The sequence below is a fragment of the Haliotis asinina genome, chromosome 13 (assembly GCF_037392515.1).
Source record: "Haliotis asinina isolate JCU_RB_2024 chromosome 13, JCU_Hal_asi_v2, whole genome shotgun sequence".
In the NCBI taxonomy this organism is placed as follows: Eukaryota; Metazoa; Mollusca; class Gastropoda; order Lepetellida; family Haliotidae; genus Haliotis; species Haliotis asinina.
This window is the reverse complement of record NC_090292.1, coordinates 1850115-1872552: the sequence shown is the minus strand read 5'-3', so window position 1 is coordinate 1872552 and position 22438 is coordinate 1850115. Positions and strand designations below refer to the sequence as shown.

Sequence of the window (22438 nt, the reverse complement as noted above, 5' to 3'; positions counted from 1 at the left end):
ATAATTTACTAACGTACTGTAAAGCTAATTTTATACGGCGCTGCTCAAGAGATGGTTCATCAGCCACAACAGTAGAGACTGTCAATAGGTGAAGTTCTAAAAGACCCAAGGCAAAGTCTTAGACCTTGGTGATGAACAAAATCAAGAAGTTTAAGGTTGCATTTGCAGGCTCCACCATATACGATGGAACCATAATCAAGTTTTGAACGGACCAGTGATCGATATAGGAGTAAAAGGGTCGCTTGATTCCCTCCCAACTTTGAGTTGGAAACAGCTTTCAACAAATCAAGAGACTTAAGGCATCTAGTTAAAGGGATTTAATATGAGGTACAAATGTTAAGTGGGAGTCAAAGATTAGGCCAAAGAACTTGGCCTCCTTTACAACTTTGATGGGATTGCCATCTAAAGATAGTTCTGCGTCCGTATGTGACTTACATTTTCTGCGAAAATGTATACAATTAGTTTTGGATTTAGAAAATTTAAAGCAGTTTTCAAGACACCATTTATTTATTTTGTTTATACACAGCTGCAGTTGCCGTTCAATAGTATGCATATTTTTCGCACGACAAGAAATATCAAAATCATCCACAAATAACGATCCATCCATTGAATCGTTTAAAATTTCTGATAAACTATTTATCTTTATACTAAAAGGTGTGACAGACAAAATACTCTCTTGTGGAACACCGTGATGCTGATTGTAATGATCAGACAGGGTAGAACCCACGCGGACTTGAAATTGTCTGTTGTTTAAAAAGTTAGCTATGAATTGCGGCAAACGACCTCGCAAACCGAAATCATGTAAATCTCTCAAAATGTCATATTTCCAGGTTGTGTCATATGCATTTTCAAGATAAAAAAGGATAGACACAGCGGGTTGTTTATTAATCAGTGCATTTTTTTCACAAATGATTCCAAACGCACTAAGCGATCGACTGTACTTCTGCATTTACGCATTTCACATTGTATATCTGTGATAAGGGTATTAGTTTCCAAGTACCAGACAAGTCGATTATTCACCATGCGTTCCATGGTCTTGCAAACACAGCTAATTAGTGAAATCGGACGATAATTGGACGGATCGGTATGATCACGTCCAGGTTTAGGTATTGGTACTACTACTATGGCGTCACGCCTTGAGGAGGAAAGTTACCCGATGTCCAAATATCATCAAAAATATTTAGAAGAGTTTCTAGGTAGGATTCTGGTAAGTGTTTCAGGAGTTGATAATATAAGTTATCAGCTCCAGTAGCAGTGTCAGGAGCTTGATCAAGAGCAGCATGCAGCTAATGAATAGAACAAGTTTCATTATAATCTTCCCCAGTATCTGAGTTGAAATTAAGAGTTCTTTTTTCTTGTTGTCTTTGATACTGCTGCAATTTAGGTACATAATTCGAAGATGAAGAGTGTGTAGCGAGTGTTTCATCCAGTTTATTAGCAATATATGATTTATCAGTAAGCAATTGATCGCCGTGTTTCAGATGATAGACACTGGATTTAGTACCTTTACCTTTACTTTTCTGGTCCGTGTTCCATACCTTGGATATGGCTGTCCGAGAATTAATTTTGGATACATAATTTTACCAAGATTGGCGTTTGTTCTGTTTAAAAGTACGCCGCGCTTTAGCATTTAAAAGTTTAAATTTATTTATATTTTGCACTATAGGATGGCGACGGAAATAGTGCCCATTTAAATCTCCCATTATAATACAGGGCTTCGGGAGTTGGTCATATAGAGCTTGAAGATCAGTTTTGGCAAACGTCAAAGATCGCGAAATATAAAGAGAGCAGAGGGTAAACGCTACATGTAAAGTAATTCTCACTGCAACAGCCGGCATATTAGTAATGAGTGAAATAGGGCTTCTAATAACGTTTTGTCTGACTAGAATGGATGATCCGCCAGAGGCCCTATCACCCGGTGGGGAAAAACAATGATATGCATTAAAATGACGACGGTCAAATGTATCTGTTTGTTTTAAATATGGCTCTTGGAGACATATCGCTGAAGGTGTGAAATCTTGGACTAATAGCGGTAAATTCTTGTAAATTAGTCCTCAGTCCTCTGCAGTTCCACTGTACAATATTATTACAATAAACTATCTTTTCGGGGGATTTATTGGGGATCTTCCCCACACTCTTTTGGAGGGCGACAAGCTATGTGCCCCAGAATGGACGTTTTCAGAAAGGTCCATGTCTTCAAGAGACCCATATTCTGCCACTTTGTTGTTTTGAAGCATCAGGCCTAGGCTTAGGTTTACTTATAACAGTTTTTTACTATCAGCTGTCGATTGAGACTTTGAGTGTGATTGAGATGATGATGATGACTTGTGATGATGACTTTGATGTACCAGGAAGTGAATCCTCAGTCTGAGATGATATAGCAGTGTACAAAAGCTGTGGAGAATCGCAATTTACCCAAGTCAAGGTAGTTTGGCAGCCTGTGGATGTTTTCGTTAGTTTAGAGGTAGACTCCGATGATGTTTTTGCCACTGTGGCATACCTTTTGGTGCAGTTGGGACATTTTTTTAAATCACTGTCACAATCTTCTGTTGTGTGTGTTTTCTCACCACAGTGAGCATACACAACAGACAATTTCTGGCATTTAAAACACCTGAGCGGGTTGGGGATGTAGGTATCAACTTGGATGTTGCAGTAGCCTGCCTTCACTGATTTGGGAGCATTTGGACATGAAAAAGTAAACAGATACGTATTTGTTTTGATGGTTTGGTTGTTTCTGCGAGTTGAAAAGCGCTTGACATGGAGCACACCTTGAACCTTCATTTCTGATGCTATATCAAGGTTCGACATATAATCAAACAATCGATAACGATCTCTCACGATACCTTTGCTTGTGTTCAAGGTTTCATGCGGAGAGACCGTGACCGGAATGCCCACGAAAGATTTAATGTTCATCAGGTTAGTTGTCTTTTTCCGCATTCAACTAGCAGCGCACCCAAACGTAAGCCAATGGCCAATACTCAATCGATAGAGACGGTCTGTGGTCAGTATCAACAGGATCAATTTCAAGTGGACGTTTTTGTTTTTGGGGGTATGTCATAAGCCTGGTGTCATATGGTTCATCATCCGAGCTCCCCACGCACCACGAAGTATCACAAGGACAATGCTACAACAAGCGCGCCTCCAGCTTGCAGCACCAAGGATACGCGGATGATATACTCCAGTAGAGGAATTATAAATAATTAGTCTACCAGACTGGGCCATGAGCCATCGCCTTCTGGCACAAGACTCTAGGCAAAGTTCATATGATCATAATTTGGATAATTCACAATCGAAAAAGTTACAGATCAACAGTAGTGCCAAGACCGAAATTCACAACAATTCCAAATCAAATTTGTGCGATGACACATACATAGTCCATGCACAGGGCTTGGCATGACCAGTCGATTGGTTGAATCGGGCCAATTCAACCACCCGTCTAGGTGAAGTAAGGGCCGAAGTAGTGTGTTGGTCAAATGGAACGCAGTTAAAAGCCCAACTACCCTCAACCACCAGGATCCCGTCCTCCACCAACACGATACGCAACCCACGGCAAACAGGTTGCCCAATTTAGTCGCCTCTTACGACAAGCAATGGTGTGCTGTGGACACATTCTGTCCCGGGTCCACACTTAGCACTTAGCGTTACCCAGCACCCACCACGAGGAGGTGGCACTTCAAGGGTGCCAGGTTGTAAGTTAAGCAACATTTAGGTTGTGAGTGAGTTAAGGAGCATTTAGGCTGTGCGTGAGGTAAGCTGCATGCAGGTTGTGAGTGAGTTAGGCAGAATGTAAGAAGTAGTGAGTTATACTGTGTGGTAAGTAAAGCAATATAGTTTTAAGTAATTGAGTAATGCAGCGCTTGAGATGTAACCCATTGATGTTGTGTTGACATCAGAGTAGCTGTAAATAGCAAGTATTACCGGACATAAGTAGAGATGCCACACATGCTCTCAAAATGTAAAAAAGAGCTTCAACCTGCTGGTGAGTACAGGAGCTATACATTGGAATCATCACTGGTGTAGGCTTATTGTCAAAACACCAGTATTCTACTACACTTCTGTGTTCATTTCTAAGTAAGACTCCCCAGCTCTTCTCAGCTAGACAACGGACTTGCTCCTGACTGTGCTTCTGTCGAATGCCACCGATGGGGCAGGATGTCATCACCGTCTCCTTAACACCTGGTGTCAACACTGATATGGATCCCTAAACACAAGCTTGTGATGTAGTTGACCTATGCAATAGACCTGCTCTTGGCAGAGGTTTCTTGTAGATAAAGATGTTTGGTTGCTTTTATTATTAAGAAAGTTAAACTGTGGCAACCTATACATTGGAGAAACGCTGAGGCCAATCAACACCAGAATGAAGGAACACCAGACCTCAGTCAGCAAACTCGACCAGAACTCGGCCATCTCTGAACACATTCTCAAGAACCCTGGACATTCAATTCGATGGAAAGACACTAGGATACTACCTACCAACAACAACAACTGGCGCCAAAGGAAACTGCAAGACGCCATCGAGATCCGGAGACAGAAACCAGCCATCAACCGCGACCAAGGAGTGTACCTTCCAAGTGCCTGGGACTTATTGATAAATTAATCTCATCTATCTGTGTACATTCTATCTATGTAATTCATTTATAGCCAATCTAGATGTGTACATCCTTATCTACTTGTGTTTGTACATCATCAACCGTCATGTAAACATGCTCATCAACCCTCATGTAATCATGATGTGTACATCCTTATCTACTTGTGTTTGTACATCATCAACCGTCATGTAAACATGCTCATCAACCCTCATGTAATCATGTACCCTATCATGTGTTATGTAAACATCATCCAATCATGCGTAATGTATCACCATTGGCTTCCATCCTTATCCCCAGTCATGTACATCGTCCTTACCCCCTATCTGTGTTATGTAAACTTATCCGATCATCTGTAATGTATTACCATTTGGCTTCCATCATTGTTATCATAACTGTCGGCTTCCTATCAGTGCTTGTTTATACTGGCTTCATGCTTTCGTTAATCCATTCCACTTGTTACTTTGTTATTGTTTTACCTGTACATATAAATATAGCTCTGTACCCCATTCTCAATCACCTGATGAATGAGTAAGCATTAACTCCGAAACGTTGTGTTCTCATAATAAAGAAGTTGATATCCATAACAAACTCATCATTCTTATGTATTTCACTTCTAAATGCCCTTCAAAGACAAGAAAGTTAATGGTATCAAATTTTCACCTGGTGTTTTACGACAGCGCCTTTCAGCCCCAAGTTATGCTATGTGTATTATTATATGTCGCAGTCTCGTCTTCTAAACTGAGGTTGTGTCCTCACCAAGTCAGATTTACCTGCAGGTAGCGCGGATCGACGCAGCATCACCCGTATCTCTGGATACATGTGCCAGATGTGTTCCGGCAACCGCCAGTGTAAAGTTCTCCCTGTCCTGTTGTATAACGACGTGGATAGTCACTTCGGTGCGAGTAGTCCCTGCTGTAGATAGCGTCTCCAGAGATGATGCTGTCTTTTGATGACAATAATCAGTCGGAGAACATCTTAATGATTCCAGGAATGAGTTAACATACGAGGGGATATCAAAAAGTTTTGAGTCTTGCATATTTATACTTGACAAATAGTAATGGACAGGGCACCTAACGTATATTAGTGTCCTAGCTACATATTTCCGGTAGGATCACATAGCTGGATGCATTTCGTCAATAGCAGAGTCTTGTACAAGAGATATACCCCCAGTGAATGTGAAAAATGAGCATGGTTGAATATAGAGCAGTAATAAAGTTTCTTGTCCTGGAGGGCAACACGGCCAAGCAGGTTGAAGAGCGACCCACTGCTGTTTATAAGGAGTCTTCCCCTTCTGCTGCAACCATCAAACTTTGGGTGAAAGAGTTTCAGCTCTCATAGGGATCCATTCACAGGACACTCCATGAAAATCCCCACATGTCCAAGGTGTGTGCAAGATGGGTTCCAAGAAGGCTTTTTGATGACATGAAGCTTTCTCGGGTCAACATCAGTGGCGCGATGCTGACTCGTTACCATGTCAACCCAGAAGATTTTCACATTAGAATTGTAACCTGTGATGACACTTGGCTCCAACGTTATGACCCTGAGAGCAAGCAGGAGTCAATGGAATTTCACCTGGGGGAGAAAGGTGGTGTCGTAAAACACCAGATGAAAATATTCCAGCAATATCACGACAGAGGACGTCAGAAATGGGCTTTAAACAGTGTAACCACATGGGGAATCGACCCTTCAGCATGACGAGTAGAAACCATTGAGCTGCCCTACAGCTATAATGCATATCCTAGACAGCAATACATAAAAGACACTGGTATATATTATACAAATAGAGCTGGGAGGTGTCTGTTGTTGTTGTTGTTGTTTAACTACAGGAACATGCACTAATATCTGTTTTAATGGGTTGAGTCTCATCCGGCCAGCACACAAATTCTTTGAGCACCCCTCTGAAATGTGAAAATTGCCACTACCGAAAGCTATGGACACACTTACAGTCGCCTTCTGTGGACTCAGTCCAGTAAAAGTACTAGAATCTGTACTTCACTCAGACAGTGTAATCATTTGCCATCAAATATATTTGATGTTGTCGAAAGTGACAATACACGGAGCAGTGTTGTGATTTCTGAGTACATGACACTAGATATCCGCCATTTCGGTTGGTATGAAGCCACGTGTACGCTCACTACTGCTGGAGCATGTGTTTCCCCGAGCTGGCATTCTGCCAAACACTTGAGTCGGGCTATATTAACCCCGTTTATTCAGCGGCGAGGCAGTCGTCGTCCTGTCTGCGTTCTGCACACATGCACGATGAAGGTATCAACTGTTATATTGTTAAGCCTGCTATTGTGTGGTGTCAGCGCCGTACTGACTGCTCCCAGGCGAAAGACATTGGCCAGGCGTAAGACATTAGCTAAACGAGTCAGACAGAACGAAATTGAGATCAGCCTATGGAAAAGTTCAGCTGCTGATATAGAAACGAAAATGTTACAGAACTTTGAAGAGTTGGGGTTGATACTGAAAGAAGAAATAACCAGAAAATTTGTGCCTCCCTTAATAAAGAGTCTAGTCCAACAAGCCATGGCCGACATCTTGGAAAAAGACGGGAACATTATCAACGGACATGTTCTCGATGAAGTTCAAAGTCTCAAGGCCAAAGTCCATAACACGAAGACACAAGTTAAAGCACTGTCACAACAGCTGAAACAAGTACAACGGGAAAGAAACAATTACAGAAATAGTTTTCGAAAGCTACGGGGCAGGTTGACCAAAGACATCCGGGCTTTACAGCTGCAGCTGAATCAGACTGCAGCTGACCTGCGTGATGCCAGAACCTCTGCCTATCCTAGAACTACAGCAGGTGAGAGCTTTAACAACGATTAGTCGCTTAATCAACTTTCTCTCTTGGCATTCCAGCCGAAGGACAACATCATAACATTATCATTTCGCTATGATTTAGCCAGTGTTTTCAATCATACTGCATACGTGTCTTCCGTTTTTGAAACAATATGTGAGAGGTAAACTTTCTGTGTTTTTAGTAGAAAACTTTCATTTCCGAAAGTAGTGTTAAACTACCCTTATTTCAAGTACTAACTGACCAATCAACTGTGAACCACAGACGATGTTCTTAAACTACCCTTATTTCAAGTACTAACTGACCAATCAACTGTGAACCACAGACAGGACATGTCAACATAGCGTGCATATGTCAGCATACTGAGAAAGGCATCATATATCCCCTTGCTCATGCGCATGTCCTGCATAGATTTTAAAGGACATGTCGAAAAAGGGACAACCTAGGGCCAGGAGGGTATACAGGTAGTGTCAACAGAGGGCTTACATGGCATGTCAACGTTGGGCTATCAGGTAAAGCCAATATGGGGCTTACAAGGCATGTGAACTTTGGCTTATCCGGTTATGCCAGCTTTTGTAAATAGCGGTTGTGTATTTTGTAAACAACTGGTGAATTACTGGTTTAGGAAAGTAGACGACATGTTTATACAATAGTTGTCCATGTCATGCCATAGGAAGTACAGCATTTGTTGTGAGATGTTGCTTTCATCTGACAAAACCGAAGGTAAACACGGGTCGGTAGAAATATTTCCACACGGAGTTGTTGATCAGTACAAGCAGTTGAACGCCCAATGTTAACATGCCCCTAACCTGACACGTCACAATGACGTCATAGCTGATAGCTTTGAGTTCTTGGTTTCGCCAGTCAAGACATTACATAACTAACGGCAGACGTGTCGTTCGTGGTAGGTCGTGATCAAATTATGTGCAATTGTAAACCAAAAGTCACTGTGTTCTGTAATCTGATTGGTTGAAAAACATGATCAAATGGTATTAGATTCCCGGAAACTGAAAGACTATTCACTGCGTATTTACACGTAAACAATTGTTTTGTTGTGTCATCAACAGTGGTGACGTCATTCAATTCATATTGTGACGTAAAGTTAGAATGACGTCACAAATAAGCAACTCCAGATGCTACCATGGGAGCCAGCTGAAACGGCCAGCTGATGACACTTTACTGCTGTACTCATACTCGATGTAAACGAGTGCAGACAGTAAAACACCTTTGGTTTACTCTTTTGTTTACAATGTCGATAAACATCATGTGTTGGCCGTCGGTTCCAAATGCATTCCCGTGCTTCAAATACTCAATAACACCCGGAAATTGGCCAACACATGATGTTTATCTCCTAAGTGTTATCCTTTGACCTGATACCACGGATTAGGACTTTATGAGATTATTTAATATACATTTATTATTATTTATTTGTTGTTATTGGTGCAGGATAAAAAAACGGAGAAATTTACGGTTTTTAACGCACACAAAATTTTGGTCAGCATTTAGCAGTGTCTTTTTCTCAAACCGACGGATAGGATAAGACATATTCTAGACTTTTGTGTAATTCTATAGCCGTACGCAGATCCAGGACAACGCAAGCGCAAATCTCGCACTACGTTCACGTTTCAAACCTTATGAAAAACTCGGCATCCAAGGGGTTTAAGTGTATTGCACAAACATCAAGTCAAGTGGCGAAACTGTATTGTCACTGGCTCGTGTCGTTTGCTGTTGTTTTACTATGTAGTGACTAATTTATGCATTTTGTATCAATATGTGAAGGAAAAGCATCGTTGAGTTTCAGCAACGGTTAATAAATTCAAACTAAAAAGATAGTCATTCCATGACGAGGAATTATGAGTAGGTATAAGTGAAGATGTTTTCGTTTAATTCGCTATCGCTGATGTTTATATTTCAAAACAGTTCATTCAATGTTTTCATTTACTACATTTGACCAAAGAGCAGCATCTCAGCTGTTAAGACACAGTCAGTGTACCGCGTGCTACATTTTCAGATGCAAACTATTAAAATGAATCTAGAAAGTTTTCTTTGTTTCTGGAACTGACACATGATCTTACTGAAGATGCATGTAACTGAAATCATCAAAAGCAAACCCTAATATATTTAATGCCCCTGCTTTAACAGATGTATCTGGAATTTATCCATACATAATATCAAAAGACAAAACGTGTTGAAAGAGAAAACTGAGACCAGTAGTTATAATGCAATGTACTGCATATAGTTTTCTGAACATTTCCTGTTTCAGCCTCGACTGACCCGAGGCCGAGTAACACGGTTCCGCAAGTGACAGTGTCGACACAAGGCTCTGATCGACATGGTAGGTGGGAAAACCCAGCAGACAGGAGGCTCAGTCCTTAACTCCACCAGCATTTACCACCCTGATGTATATACCAGTGGAGATTCTGACTTGAGGGATGAGTCTCACCTGTATTATCGATGGACGTTCATGTTGTCAATCATAGGATTTCAAACTGTAACAACTGAATTTAGGAAGTGTTTTCTCATCTCGATGGAGAGCTTTCTCAGTCAAACTGAACGGTGCGTATTAAATACTTCTTCCATTAGATATATATTTAGAATTTAATCACACTTAGTATTGAAAGGCATGTGGAAAGGCGAAAACTGAGGATAGTTGTAGAAATGCTGATGTGCTACGTATAGTGTTTTTTCGAAAAAAGAAATTCCCTGTTTTAGACTCCATGACTGACGCAAGTGAGGATCTCACAACGAGCAGAACAGTTCCACCAGCGCAAGTGACCACACAAGACTCCAGTGCACACGGTAGGTGGGAAACCCAACGAGCAGGTCGCCATCAGACAGCTGGAATGCGGCAGAGTGTGGCGTTAAACAACAAACAAAACACTGTGACATAAATCAACGTTATATCCAGCCGAATACAAGATAATGCTACAACTTCTGGTTCTAACAGAATGTTATGTATTAAACACGCCATCGTTAATTCCAGAAGCCACATGTTGACATTCCCGTCATGATGAATTGTTGTCAGCCATGATGGAATTGTTTAAATATTGTAGCAATGTCCGAGTCACGTATCAACATGATGACAACATTGTAGATGTGTGACAAAGATGTCTTTTGTACACAGTTTACTTTGTGTTGCAGCGACTCCATCACCAGCAGCAGGCCGCGACCTCTACGACGCTAGCGAGGACGGTGACCTGGAGAGAGTGAAGCGGATCCTGGCAGCGGGTAACGTTGATATCAACTATAGAGGAGGACAGGGGAGCTGGACACCAGTTATGATGGCAGCATGGAAGGGACACAGTGACGTGGTGGAGTTCCTGGTGGGTAGAGGGGCTGATGTGTCACTGGTGGACGTGAACGGTGACAGCGTCCTTCACTGGGCCTGTGTTCCTGGAGACGTGGAGATGGCGAAGCTGATCCTGGACCTGAACCTGGTTGATATCAACAGTAGAGGATGGTACAGCAGGACACCGGTGATGGCGACAACGCGGAATGGACACAGGGACGTGGTGGAGTTCCTGGTGGGTAGAGGGGCTGATGTGTCACTGGTGGACAGTGACGGTAACAACGTCCTTCACTTGGCCTGTATGAGTGGAGACCTGGAGACGGTGAAGCTGATCCTGTCCCTGAATGTGGTTGATGTCAACGCCAGGGAGAACTATGGGTTCACAGCAGTCGACAAGGCTAGACATCGGGGATATCAGCAAGTGGTGGATTTCCTGGGCCCGCTTGCACGCGCCAATCCTAGTTACAATCAATCCTAGGAACTACAAGCTTTACAATCACAGTACAATTGCCCTAATCCACTTGCACAAAGACGATCTTAAGACAGCATGGATTTAAGATCGCAGTCTTAACTAAGATCGAACTCTCCAACGTTGGAGGTAGAAGTTTCTACAGTAGTCTGCAAATGCGCATAACATGCTGCGCAAGTGAAACGTTGAACTGGTTACTGCACACAACTGACATACCTTCCTTAGTCGAACCTTGCAGAATTTTCTTTGGAATGAAAACAAAAACAAAGAGGAGAAGAAGGAGAGGAGAAGAAAAAAAGAACAAAAAACATCCAAACAAACAAACAAAAAAAACATAGAAGGAAATGATAACGTGGAAGATAATGTATGTAATCACTCTTACCTCGTGGGTTATTCTCTAATTTTTTTCTACATTCTAATATCATTTATGAATTAAGAATGTGACACTGCAACCACCGAAATGTCACGTTTGATGAAAATATTGAAATACAATCAAATACATTAACAAATTTGGGTTTTTTAGTTATTGATCTAATAATCATGAAAATTAAAAGATAACAAACAAGATTAGAAAGATTAGAACAAAATGTCGTTATGATGTAACAGCTAAATGTACCATGATTTATCCATGGCTGTCAATGAATGAGTTTGACACCTGGAGTTATTTGGAGTAAAATCCCAAATTTCTCCCAAAAGCATTAGATTTGTAAAGGTGACATGGCTGTGAGAATGTTGTGGAAAACGCATCACAGGGAAATATGAAAACGATATTATTCCACGTGTGTTGTATGTGTTGTTAAATACTTATCCACAGTATGTTAATTGGTTTACGTTACTTTGTTGATAATTATTATTATTTATTTTTTTTAAAACGTTTTACGCAAATTTCACATGCATCAGCAAGTGTATTTTCCTGTTTGAAGAATACGCGTATTATATTTAAACTACATAGGTCAAAACAATTTAATTTTAGATTTTGGAATTAGAAAGAAACATACTTTTGTACGTTATACATAACATAACATACATTGTGTTTGGGCATGGCAGATTTTAAAGCAACGACATAATATTGTGATGGCCGTCACGAAGTTTGAGAAATTATTCCTCAAGTTAAATTGCAAAATGAGGTTACCGCTACTTTTTACTCAGACTAGTGTTTTGCATTATAACGTTCGTATAGTCTTGTGAAATTCACACATAAGAACCCAGAATTGTATTTAATGATTTGTCAGGTCATGTTGCAAAGCCGATGTTAATTCTGACAATGGGAGCTATGTGATTTCCACTGTTGTATTCATACGCGATGTTCAGCATTATTATTCATGAACAAGTTTTTTTCATAAATATAACTTCCAGTGAGATTGTCAAATTGTATGAGCAGCTGAGTCATGTTGTCAAACATCTTATGTGTCAGATAAGCTCCACTTGCCTCCTGACATCTGTAATCTTCCTCTTTGAATTGTCCATCATAGTTCCCAGTCGACGTCGCTCGTTGGTATTGCTTCCACCTGAGCAGGCAGCAAGGACGTAGCAGGACGTAGAGAGACGCAATTGTTGATCTTATGATATTGGAGGGCATTTAATGAATCAATTAGGCGTAATTAATTGGTGGGTAAAACTACTCCTACCAGATTACCTTCTGAGGTAATGCGTCTTCCCCTTTACTTCAGTGGTTTCATGTTGTGAAAGTAGATCCCTCAAAAGAATAAGGACGTAACAGAACGTAATATCTCGTGATCTGATTGGTCTAGATCTGACATGTGACCATTTTTCGCACCTATAAACACGATGCGATCCAAAGTGGGTCATTCTGACTTTGGCAGTCTACAGGCCAGTCTCAAACTAAGGGCAGATAATTCAGCCCGAAAGTTCCCCTTGTCCTTACATAATTATAATAGCTGATGCTATAAATAGACAGCACTTTTCCAACACAGACACAAATTATTATCTTAATAGCCATAGAGTTATTCAGATTACCAAATAGTTAAGCCATCACTATATCTACATAACAGTGACTACCACTGAAGCCATAGGTCGTACTTTTATTGCCTTAACACTGGTCCATGCACATAAACCTGAAGCTTGAGAGGGATCTACTTAGTGAAAAAGAGCATTGTACTCAATTACGTTTATACCCATGAATAGAAAGCTATTTATTCATTGAAAAGAAGTGTTTAACTCTTCCTGAAAACAAAACGGACAAGGTTTCTTGAAAGTTTGAGTCCCGGCCGCCACAATATGCAAAGGGAAACCACTCCCATCTTGCGTAAAAACTAAGATTAGCTGCCCTTGAGTTATTGAAAAAGTCATGGCCACTGCTAATTGCATGCAGACACCTTTCATTACTATCCTTTCCTTGACTAGCAAAAAGGTATGGTGTTCATACGTTTTTCCAACACTGAATCGGGTGAGAATTGTACTTTATGATATCGACTCGACAATGATTTTGTTCACTACCATAAATAACGATATTTCTGACGTTAAATCGATCTTACATTATCCGTGTTGTTGAAGTGTCGAGGCGAATCATACAATTTTATGCAATATAAAAGCAATCCCCAAACGTAAAGCTAATTATTTGCTTGAAACTGACACCAACTTGAACGCCATTTTGTCACTGACAACAATGACCTTAGCTCCTTACAATTGGTTCCGACTAATTGTAAGTTTTGATTGTAACTTACAATGATCTTAGCGTACAATCGCTTTGTGCAAGTGGATGGCGATTGTAGCCGAAGCCCAAGGTCTCAATCTTAAGAATTTATAATAATTGTAGCTCTAAGATCGTTTTGTGCAAGTGGGCCTTGGTGTCACGTGGTGCACACTGAAGTCGGTGTTGGTGTAGACAGAGACGGAGCACATGTCGTTACTGACACCTACGTGGTGTGTGCCGTTCACGTAGTCGTGTGTCACAATTTAGGTGATTTCTTTTTTTCTTTCTGACTATAAATATACGTTGTTGAATGTATTTTCAGACAATTTGTTATGTTTTGTGTTTGGAATCTTGCAGGATCAGGTAAGTAAATTGTCACGGTGAGTTATTGTAAGTAAACTTGCCCGCCTTAACATAATTCTGGGTTAATTTTATTAATTTGGTTCAGAGAATATCGCAAATTGTGAAACAAACAACAACAAACTGTCTGCACTCTGTGACCTCAGACTGAGCCGTGGTTCACCCAGCTGACGTGGCGCCATTAGTACAGTGACAGTGACGTCACACTGCTGGTAACCTCACAATCACACAGTGAGGTGCCCGGTCGTGTTGTCAGCCAGATAGGTGAGAGAGAGAGAGATCGACATAATGCTGGCTTCATGCCAGACAACACCAACGGTACTTGTCAAATGCCATGTGGTCGATATCTCTCAACAAAGCAATCGATCTCCACGAATGGACATTGGGGCGCACCTTTAGAATTCAGCACCACATTTCTCGTGAGGACGTTCCCAGCAGTAGGTCACATGTCAGTGAGACAGGCAGCCAGTTTGTGAGAACCCGTCGGACGCGAACCCTCGACCCTCGGATTGTTAGCCCGACGGCTACCCGACTGAGCAACGTCCACATTGTTGCACATTGTACAAATTTAGCTAGTCATTCTTGTGACGTCACGGAAATGAACGGAAAGAGTCGAATTGGTTGCGGACAATTTGGGAGGTTACGGGTAGACTTGGTGCCTGAGTGCTTTCAATCTACTGACGGTTGCCGAATGGTTCAGATATCATTTGGCACGATCGTCCTATTCCGTAATCTACAAGATACCATGTTGTGTGGAATGAGCTGATATGTTTCGAACTGAAAACAGTTGTTGACATCAGGCGTCAGACGTTCATTTCACGGTGCATGCATGAATGACGTGCTTGTATAAACATCATTGTGTACTTTCGTGACGGAAAAGTGTTTTAGGGAACACAGTAAGGATAATGTGGATCGCGCTAGGGAATGAGTGAGACAAGGGCATAACTGGTGACGGCACGGGGGTGAGTTAGACGTCGAATCATTATTGAAAATATGTAGATCTAGAGGTGAAAGTTGCTGGAGGCCGATTTCCATCAGCCCAAAATTTCTACATTAAACCATTTCGTCGTTTATTTAACTTTTGACGTTTTTGGTCTCCCGTTTTTCATTTGTGAACAGAGTAGAAAAATGGAACAGGAAAACAATTGGTACCCACGCATCTACCGACTATATATTGGATTAGGTCCTAAACCCTAACCCAAACCCTTGGAATAATTCTAATAAATAGAATACGTTCACCGAACCGAAAATAGCTGACGTATCCAGTGTAATGCATTCTTACCGCTTCGAAAAATAATTACGAATAAACTCAGTTTCCTTGTAATGGTGCAAATTACTGAATGACAAGGACATATATGTATATCAGTTTACAGTTATAATTCATTTGATCCGAATAGTTACGTTTGAAAAAGAAAAATAAAATATATTTAGGTTATTTTAATTGACCAAAAGTGCGAATAATAAACTAGGGCAAAATGTGACCAATGTAAGTAATTTTTACTAAATTTAAAAATACAAGATATATAAATACACAAAATATAACACCTCAGCACCTCTTAATACAAATAAATATGACCATATTAGTCAATAGAGACAAAAATATTTAAAACTGGTGCTTGCTAAAAATTGCGCATCCGCGGGGAACTACGACTGGAAACTCGCAACATCATTGGGTTTCAGTAATGACATGGCTGGTAGAGATGAAACAACAGTGAGCGGAGCTTATACGCACTCGATGAGTTTCACGACCTTGTTGCTATGCCGGCATCACAGGGCATTGTTACAAGAACGAGCTTTTGGACACAATCACCTGCAATTACGTAAAATAGTATTATGACGTGTTTCTAAAGTTTGTGGTGCTGTATTCCAAAGATAGCCCAGCATTAGTAGCTGATTACTTCTCAGTTTTTATTCTTTAGGTGCCACAAGGAAATGTACCCGTTTCCCCCAGTTCTCTGTTATTTGATCTAACATGCAGTATTTTAGGGAAAGCAGAACTGCTGACATAACCGATAACAATTATGTAAAACGCAAACCATTTTCTGACACACGAAGAGTTCGTTATTCGCGACAACGTTTAGTGTATGTTCTCCCTGTAAATATCGGATATTTGCCCGTTGAACTCAGTTTCAAACATTAGCCTGTCAGTGATCAGTTGCATGTGTTCTTGTTTTAAAGTAGGAACTTAAAATTTCAAGTTAATAAGTTGAAATTTCAACAGTGTCAAGATCGTAACGTGATCATTAAGTTGAAATTTCAACATATTAACTTGAAATTTTAAGTTCCAACTGAAATATCAGTGTGCCATAATGGCTTATTTACAACTGCTATTTTATTTACATACAAATTACAGCAGTTTTATGACAGGTAGTCATGCTGAAAAACATGTCAAAGTCAGTCATAATGTTTTAACTTCAAGGGGCCCAATTAGGGTTGCAAAACATTGTTAATTCAATTACTTGCCAATTGTGTCCCCAAAACTCAGTCATTATCCACAGCATTTTTTGCAAATGTAATCCATGGGTCCATTGTACAACATGTAAGCATGATAACAATCATGTTGCACTAAGAATCACAGGGGCCTGTTTTGGGTGAAGCTTCATTTTGGGCACAGCTTCATTCTAACTAGTAAGTGTTACAAGTCAGCATTTACAACCAGTTTTAGCAAATATACAGTTAACATCTCAATCATCATATGTTATTACAATAGCCAACCATGTTGCACTAAACATCACAGGTCTTGACCTCAAAGGGGCCCATTTTGGGTGAAATTTCAATGTCAGTGCAGGTTCATATTAACACCACGCACATGTTAAAGTCAGTATTCAAAAGACTTCACAGAGTAATTATTCACTACTTATCCACTTTAAAGATATAAAACATCCACTATTACTCTTCATTCACACAGTTATCAGTCTCAGTATCTGATTCACTCTCAAGAACTGCAGTATTCAAAAGTGTATAAACCTAAAGTAGATCAAAATGTATAAAATATGAATTTAAAATATTGGGAACAAAGGCAACAAGACTGACTTGAAAAGGCAAATGGTCAGTGTCTTAACAAAAGATTCACATGATGTTAATTAAAGCTTGTTTCACAAGTGTTGTAACATAGATTACCAAACTTAAGAAAAAATTACAATATTTGGATTTGATGTGAAACAGTTTAGTTAAACATTGTAGACTTGATAAACAAACTTTGAAAAATAGAAAGAAGAGTTACATGGATTTGAACCTGCATGTTTGACAACAAAAGAAACTTCTAGTCCACTATTGCAACCATTAGGCTACAAATTCCTTTGCCTCCCACTGTGAATTTAAGCTTATATATTACACTTTACAACTATGTATGACTTGACGTCTGCTTGTGTTCATCACCTGCTAGACCTTGATACAATGTTCTTATTCTAGCTAAAACATCCTTTTCATACAGTTAAGTGTAGTCATTTTGGTTAAATGAAATCTAATATGTCATTGGAAACATCAAGGTACATAAGTTCTTGGAAAATGCATATGTTTATACATGGCAATCCTGTTGAATGAAGTGTTAATTTGACAGTGACAGGTGACTCAAAGGTGTTTGATACAACGATGATAGAAAAACTATGATCAAATTCTTACATAATAACAAAGATTTTCACCTTTACAGTACTACTTGATCATATTTTGAAAATCTTCAGACATCTTCTTACTTTTCTAGCAGTGACCAACAACCAAACACCAATGTTTACATCTCATAAATCTGCCTTGTGGGTGCCTTATGATATTGAAAATTTTAATAACGATGTTTGACATGTGTATTTTAGAGCACAAAACCATTCAAAATATAATGTATCATGGCACAGATGTGTAAATGTGATGGATTGTTTTTAAAGATGTTAGTTTATTTTTTTAGATGTTGTATGGGGCAATTTCATAAACCGAAAAAATGTACTTTTTTAAAGATTTTGATATGAGCAAAAGCGTGACCCACTACAATTTTTTAGGTGTACATTCTAATTTACTCGCTTCATATGTGGTGAAAAAATTGGGATAGGTCACGCTTTTGCTCACACTTTTCTATCACTCTGAAAATCAGAAAATGTAGGTTTCTAGAAGATATTGTAAAATATGTTAACTTTGAGGTCTTCAAAGAGGAAAACTAACAACACTAGAAACATAAAAATGCAATTGGAGGTAACTTCAACAATTAATTTAGCTCCTTTTATGCTAAAATTATCGTGTTGTAAAATTTTGATAATCATGACATGTTGTGGGCCAATAAGGGCCTCTATCATACCTTGTCCTTTGGGCGTACAATCGCAAATCAAAAGTGCAATAGTTTGTACCTGGGTTGCACATTGTTCTTAGCACTAGCAGACTCATAGGCATCAATAAAACAGATATTGAGTTCTGTTTGTGACAGGGGCTGCTTATTACAATCTACACGTTTTTCATATAACAGGTAGATTGTTTACTTTTTGTGTACACAACCACAATCAGACTACTTCTGCTCGAGACCTTATGGCACGGGCATCCCACTTCAAGTTGCGCAAACCTATTCACTGCCAATGTGCTATATGCACAGTGCAGCATAGCTGTTGAAACCACTTGTTTCCCCAGCTGGAGTGAAATTAGTAAATCATTTGAACTCGGATTTCATAGTACGGGGTTTCATCACATTATATTATAACTTTGTAAGCTGAATTTCCATTGTTCATAATTTGTTACTCAATGTCCACACTGAAAGGAATCAGAATCTGCAGAGTTGTGGTTTGCAATGTATGTAAGCTTTGAAAAAAAATCCAAACAGGTACCATTCACCCTTGTTTCAATTTCGTTAGTTCTGTTGTATCTGTAGAAAATAAACTCAGTGCCTGTAATCATGGTGACACTATATGCTATGGTGACTTAGTGTTTGCCCTAGACATCATGTCATCCTTCTGTCATGAGAGGGAGTCATGGACACTTTTGGGGAGTCAGCTTCAGTATGGAACTTTCATCAAGACATCATCTGTGATTGCTGTGTACATACACATACACACAGTTTTATCACACCAACGGACAGGCAAAGATTCCACAATGGGCAGACAGAGAAACATTAGTACTTCCTTGTACAGTTGATGTGATGAGAGACACACCCAAGGGGGGTGACCAATAAAGGCCATATTTGTCAAATACAGTGATAAGTGGAAGTGACAAAGAGGAACAGGGTAGCTAACAAAACAATGTACTCTGCGATGGCGATAAAGAATAATGATGCAGATTGAAAAATAATAACTAAATATCATATGGCCTGGCTACGTAGGTTTTGGTCTTTAGAAATATTTGGACATGGCTGTCCTGAAGTAGACACTATCACAGATGTTAGCAAGTGACTGTGTGCTGCAGCATGTCTCATAACGCCAATTAGTACTTGTGTAGTGATTCAAGTGATGTTAGCAAGAGATTGCGTGCTGCAGCGTGTCTCATAACGGCAGTCCATGTCTATGTTAGTGGAAGTGAGTACCTTCCCCGCTACTTCAGCAAGTGTTCTTGTGCTGCAGCTTTACTCGGTAGTCCATGTCTAATGGAGAGTAAATGAGTTTATTCTGTGCTGAGTTTGTAAATGAGTTTGTTCTAGACCTGAACGTCTAGTCGACTGCAGGTAGACTGCTACCAGAAAGAGTCCTCCATGGCCTGGTTAAGCGAGTTCTTCACTAAATGTGCAGCGTGAACGTCTAGTTGACTGCAGATAGACTGCCACAGTAACAAATGCTTCAAAATGGAAATTGAACATTAAGTTACAAAATAACGCAATAAAAAAAAAGAACTGTGAAATTGGAGTTCAAACAATTAACTAATATTATCAACGTGTTAAAATTCCTTCATTTTGGTTGAATAGTTTGAAAATTTCACATAATTACAGTTTTTACTATAAACTACCGCTTTTGTACGGACAGCTAGAAAATCCCCGGTCTGTATCGGCAAATACATTCGACATCAGCTGAAGCCGGCAAGCTTACGTAACAAGTTACTTCATAGGTCAGTGACGCTACTTTCGAAACCTGTCACACAGGCAGTCTCACAACGACTCTTGTCGAAAAGCTAAGTCAACCGTCACATTATGTAACCTCAAGCAATTTAGAACATAATAATTTAGAACTATCCTCCCGCAACGAAGTCTGGTGAGAATCTCGCTGGCTAAAATGCAGGGTCGGACTACGAGTGTCCAAACATTGATTAGTTTCCTCAAATTGTAAAAGTTATCTTTGAAAGAAAGCAATGGTTTCCCATTGTTGTTATGTAGTAGCGGACGATGTTCCAGTTGTATAAATAACAGAGAACAACTACTTGATGGTGAGCTGACAGCAAGCACTTTATTAAGCAAACGCAGTTTACTGGTTAGTGTTTCCCAGCTCTATAAATATTATATAAATATACTATTACCATACATGAGATAAATTGATTGTACCAACCATATCACATAATATCTTTGAATTATGCCTGAATAATATAGAAAGGGAGCGGTCACTACAGTTAAACTGAAAAGATTATTTTCTTCAGAATAAGCTGTATGCCTACAAGGCTGACACATTACAACCAAATTTCAAGATCTACAGCCAATATGTATATGTACAATATGTATAGCTACCTTACCACTGTGTGGCAATGAGCTGGCAGTTCATAAAGTTGCCAGTGTCCAATCAGGATATCCTACAAAGGTTACACAACTATGAACCATGAGGAAATATGGCAATAAATCTATAGGACATAAGTTCATGGATTAAAAGAGAAACTATCACCTTAAAAGCCGTTCTAATATCTGCACATTTAAATATACGTATACACTAATTGTGAACTTCAATAACACACCATAAATTGCAAGTTACTTTGTTGGTTCAGCAGAGAAATATATGTTATCAATGCATTAACTTAATGCATTTAATTCTTAAACAGTTATACACCGGCATATCTATATATACATAAATATGAGGACAAAGCACAAACTGACCTTATATATATATAAGCAGAGGTGAAGTCCTCAGCCACTCGGTCCACAAAAAGCCAAACTATTTGCTGAGCAATGTATTGGACCTCTGACTTGTAACACTATTATCTGACCACTGCTTGCTGGTATTTTGTAACATTTCTCTCAGGATAAACACAGGGAAAATATGAACTGCAGCCCAGCTACTATCACACAGATGGCAGTTCCCCTGTGTTCTAGGATAGATCCTCTTCCTGCCTACCATGATTCTAAAGCAGGTGATTGCCGGCATACTCTGCTGAACAAGTATTACTGGCCAGGCTTGTACCAGGACATAGAGAATTACATCAAATCATGCCCCCAGTGTCAGCTTTCTAAACGCTCTCACAACAAGAAAACCCCATTGGTTCCTTTACCAATTCGTCGCCTGTGAACCAGAGCGTTCTATTTCCACTTTTGGTGAATATTGAGTTAGAGTGTCCAGGATAATTATTGGGGTGTATTCTATCTCTAGATAAACTTTCATGGCCTCGTGTACCTACAGATTACATATTTGTAACAGGTCTGCTGCAGACTGAAGAATTACGACGGTTGAACATAAAGGACATGAGGATTTCAACTTTTGCTTTTCTCGCGAGTCTACCAAATCTGTAACTGTTAAATACTGAACACTGTACCCATTTATGTGATGCAGATTTCATCATTATATAGCCATGTAAAAAACTGGAACACCTCAATGTGTACTATACACAGGTCACGCTCAGGAGTTCGATGACATTATTCAGTTCAACAAGAAAATGCTATAACCTGGAGGCATTTTGATGACTGCATTGCTCTTTTAAACATTGCATACTTCTCTTCTCTACAGTTTTTTGATCTACCAAAGCTGAGATTGCATACTTTATTGAGGAAGAATTTGTTGAATGTTGGTACAGGCTAAATCATTACTGATGTATTTGAAATCGATCAAGGTTTAGCTTTGGTAACTGCTGCTGAAGATATGCAGAATGATTCCGATGCTGGAGCTCAGATATTTGAAGTCGAACCTGTTATCCAAATCGGAAATACGGGAAACAGGCCATTACCTATTTTACCTGAAGTCGATCACTTCGATAATCCTGTTTTTGAAACATCTGGAGTCCAGGTTTCTGAGACTGTTGCAACTTCCCAGGTTCTTTCTGAAAACTTGAATCAAACTAATGAGCTAGATAAGCACTACAGCTAGCATATACAGACTACAGCCACACATCGATGTTTTACTTTCCTTGCCCACTAATCATGGCATGCAATAACAGGAACCTGATTATGACCATGGTATTCTGAGTA

At 39.7% G+C, this 22438-nt stretch overlaps 1 protein-coding gene across 1 annotated transcript; it reads left to right on the top strand.

Moving 5' to 3' along the window:
- Window positions 1–6817: 6817 nt before the first annotated feature.
- On the top strand, window positions 6818–12511 carry LOC137260237 (uncharacterized). Its single transcript, XM_067797931.1, has 4 exons — window positions 6818–7398; window positions 9656–9727; window positions 10105–10191; window positions 10534–12511. The coding sequence occupies exons 1-4, from the start codon at window positions 6849–6851 to the stop codon at window positions 11157–11159; spliced, it is 1335 nt and encodes a 444-aa protein (XP_067654032.1). The 5' UTR covers window positions 6818–6848; the 3' UTR covers window positions 11160–12511.
- The last annotated feature ends 9927 nt before the right edge of the window (window positions 12512–22438 follow it).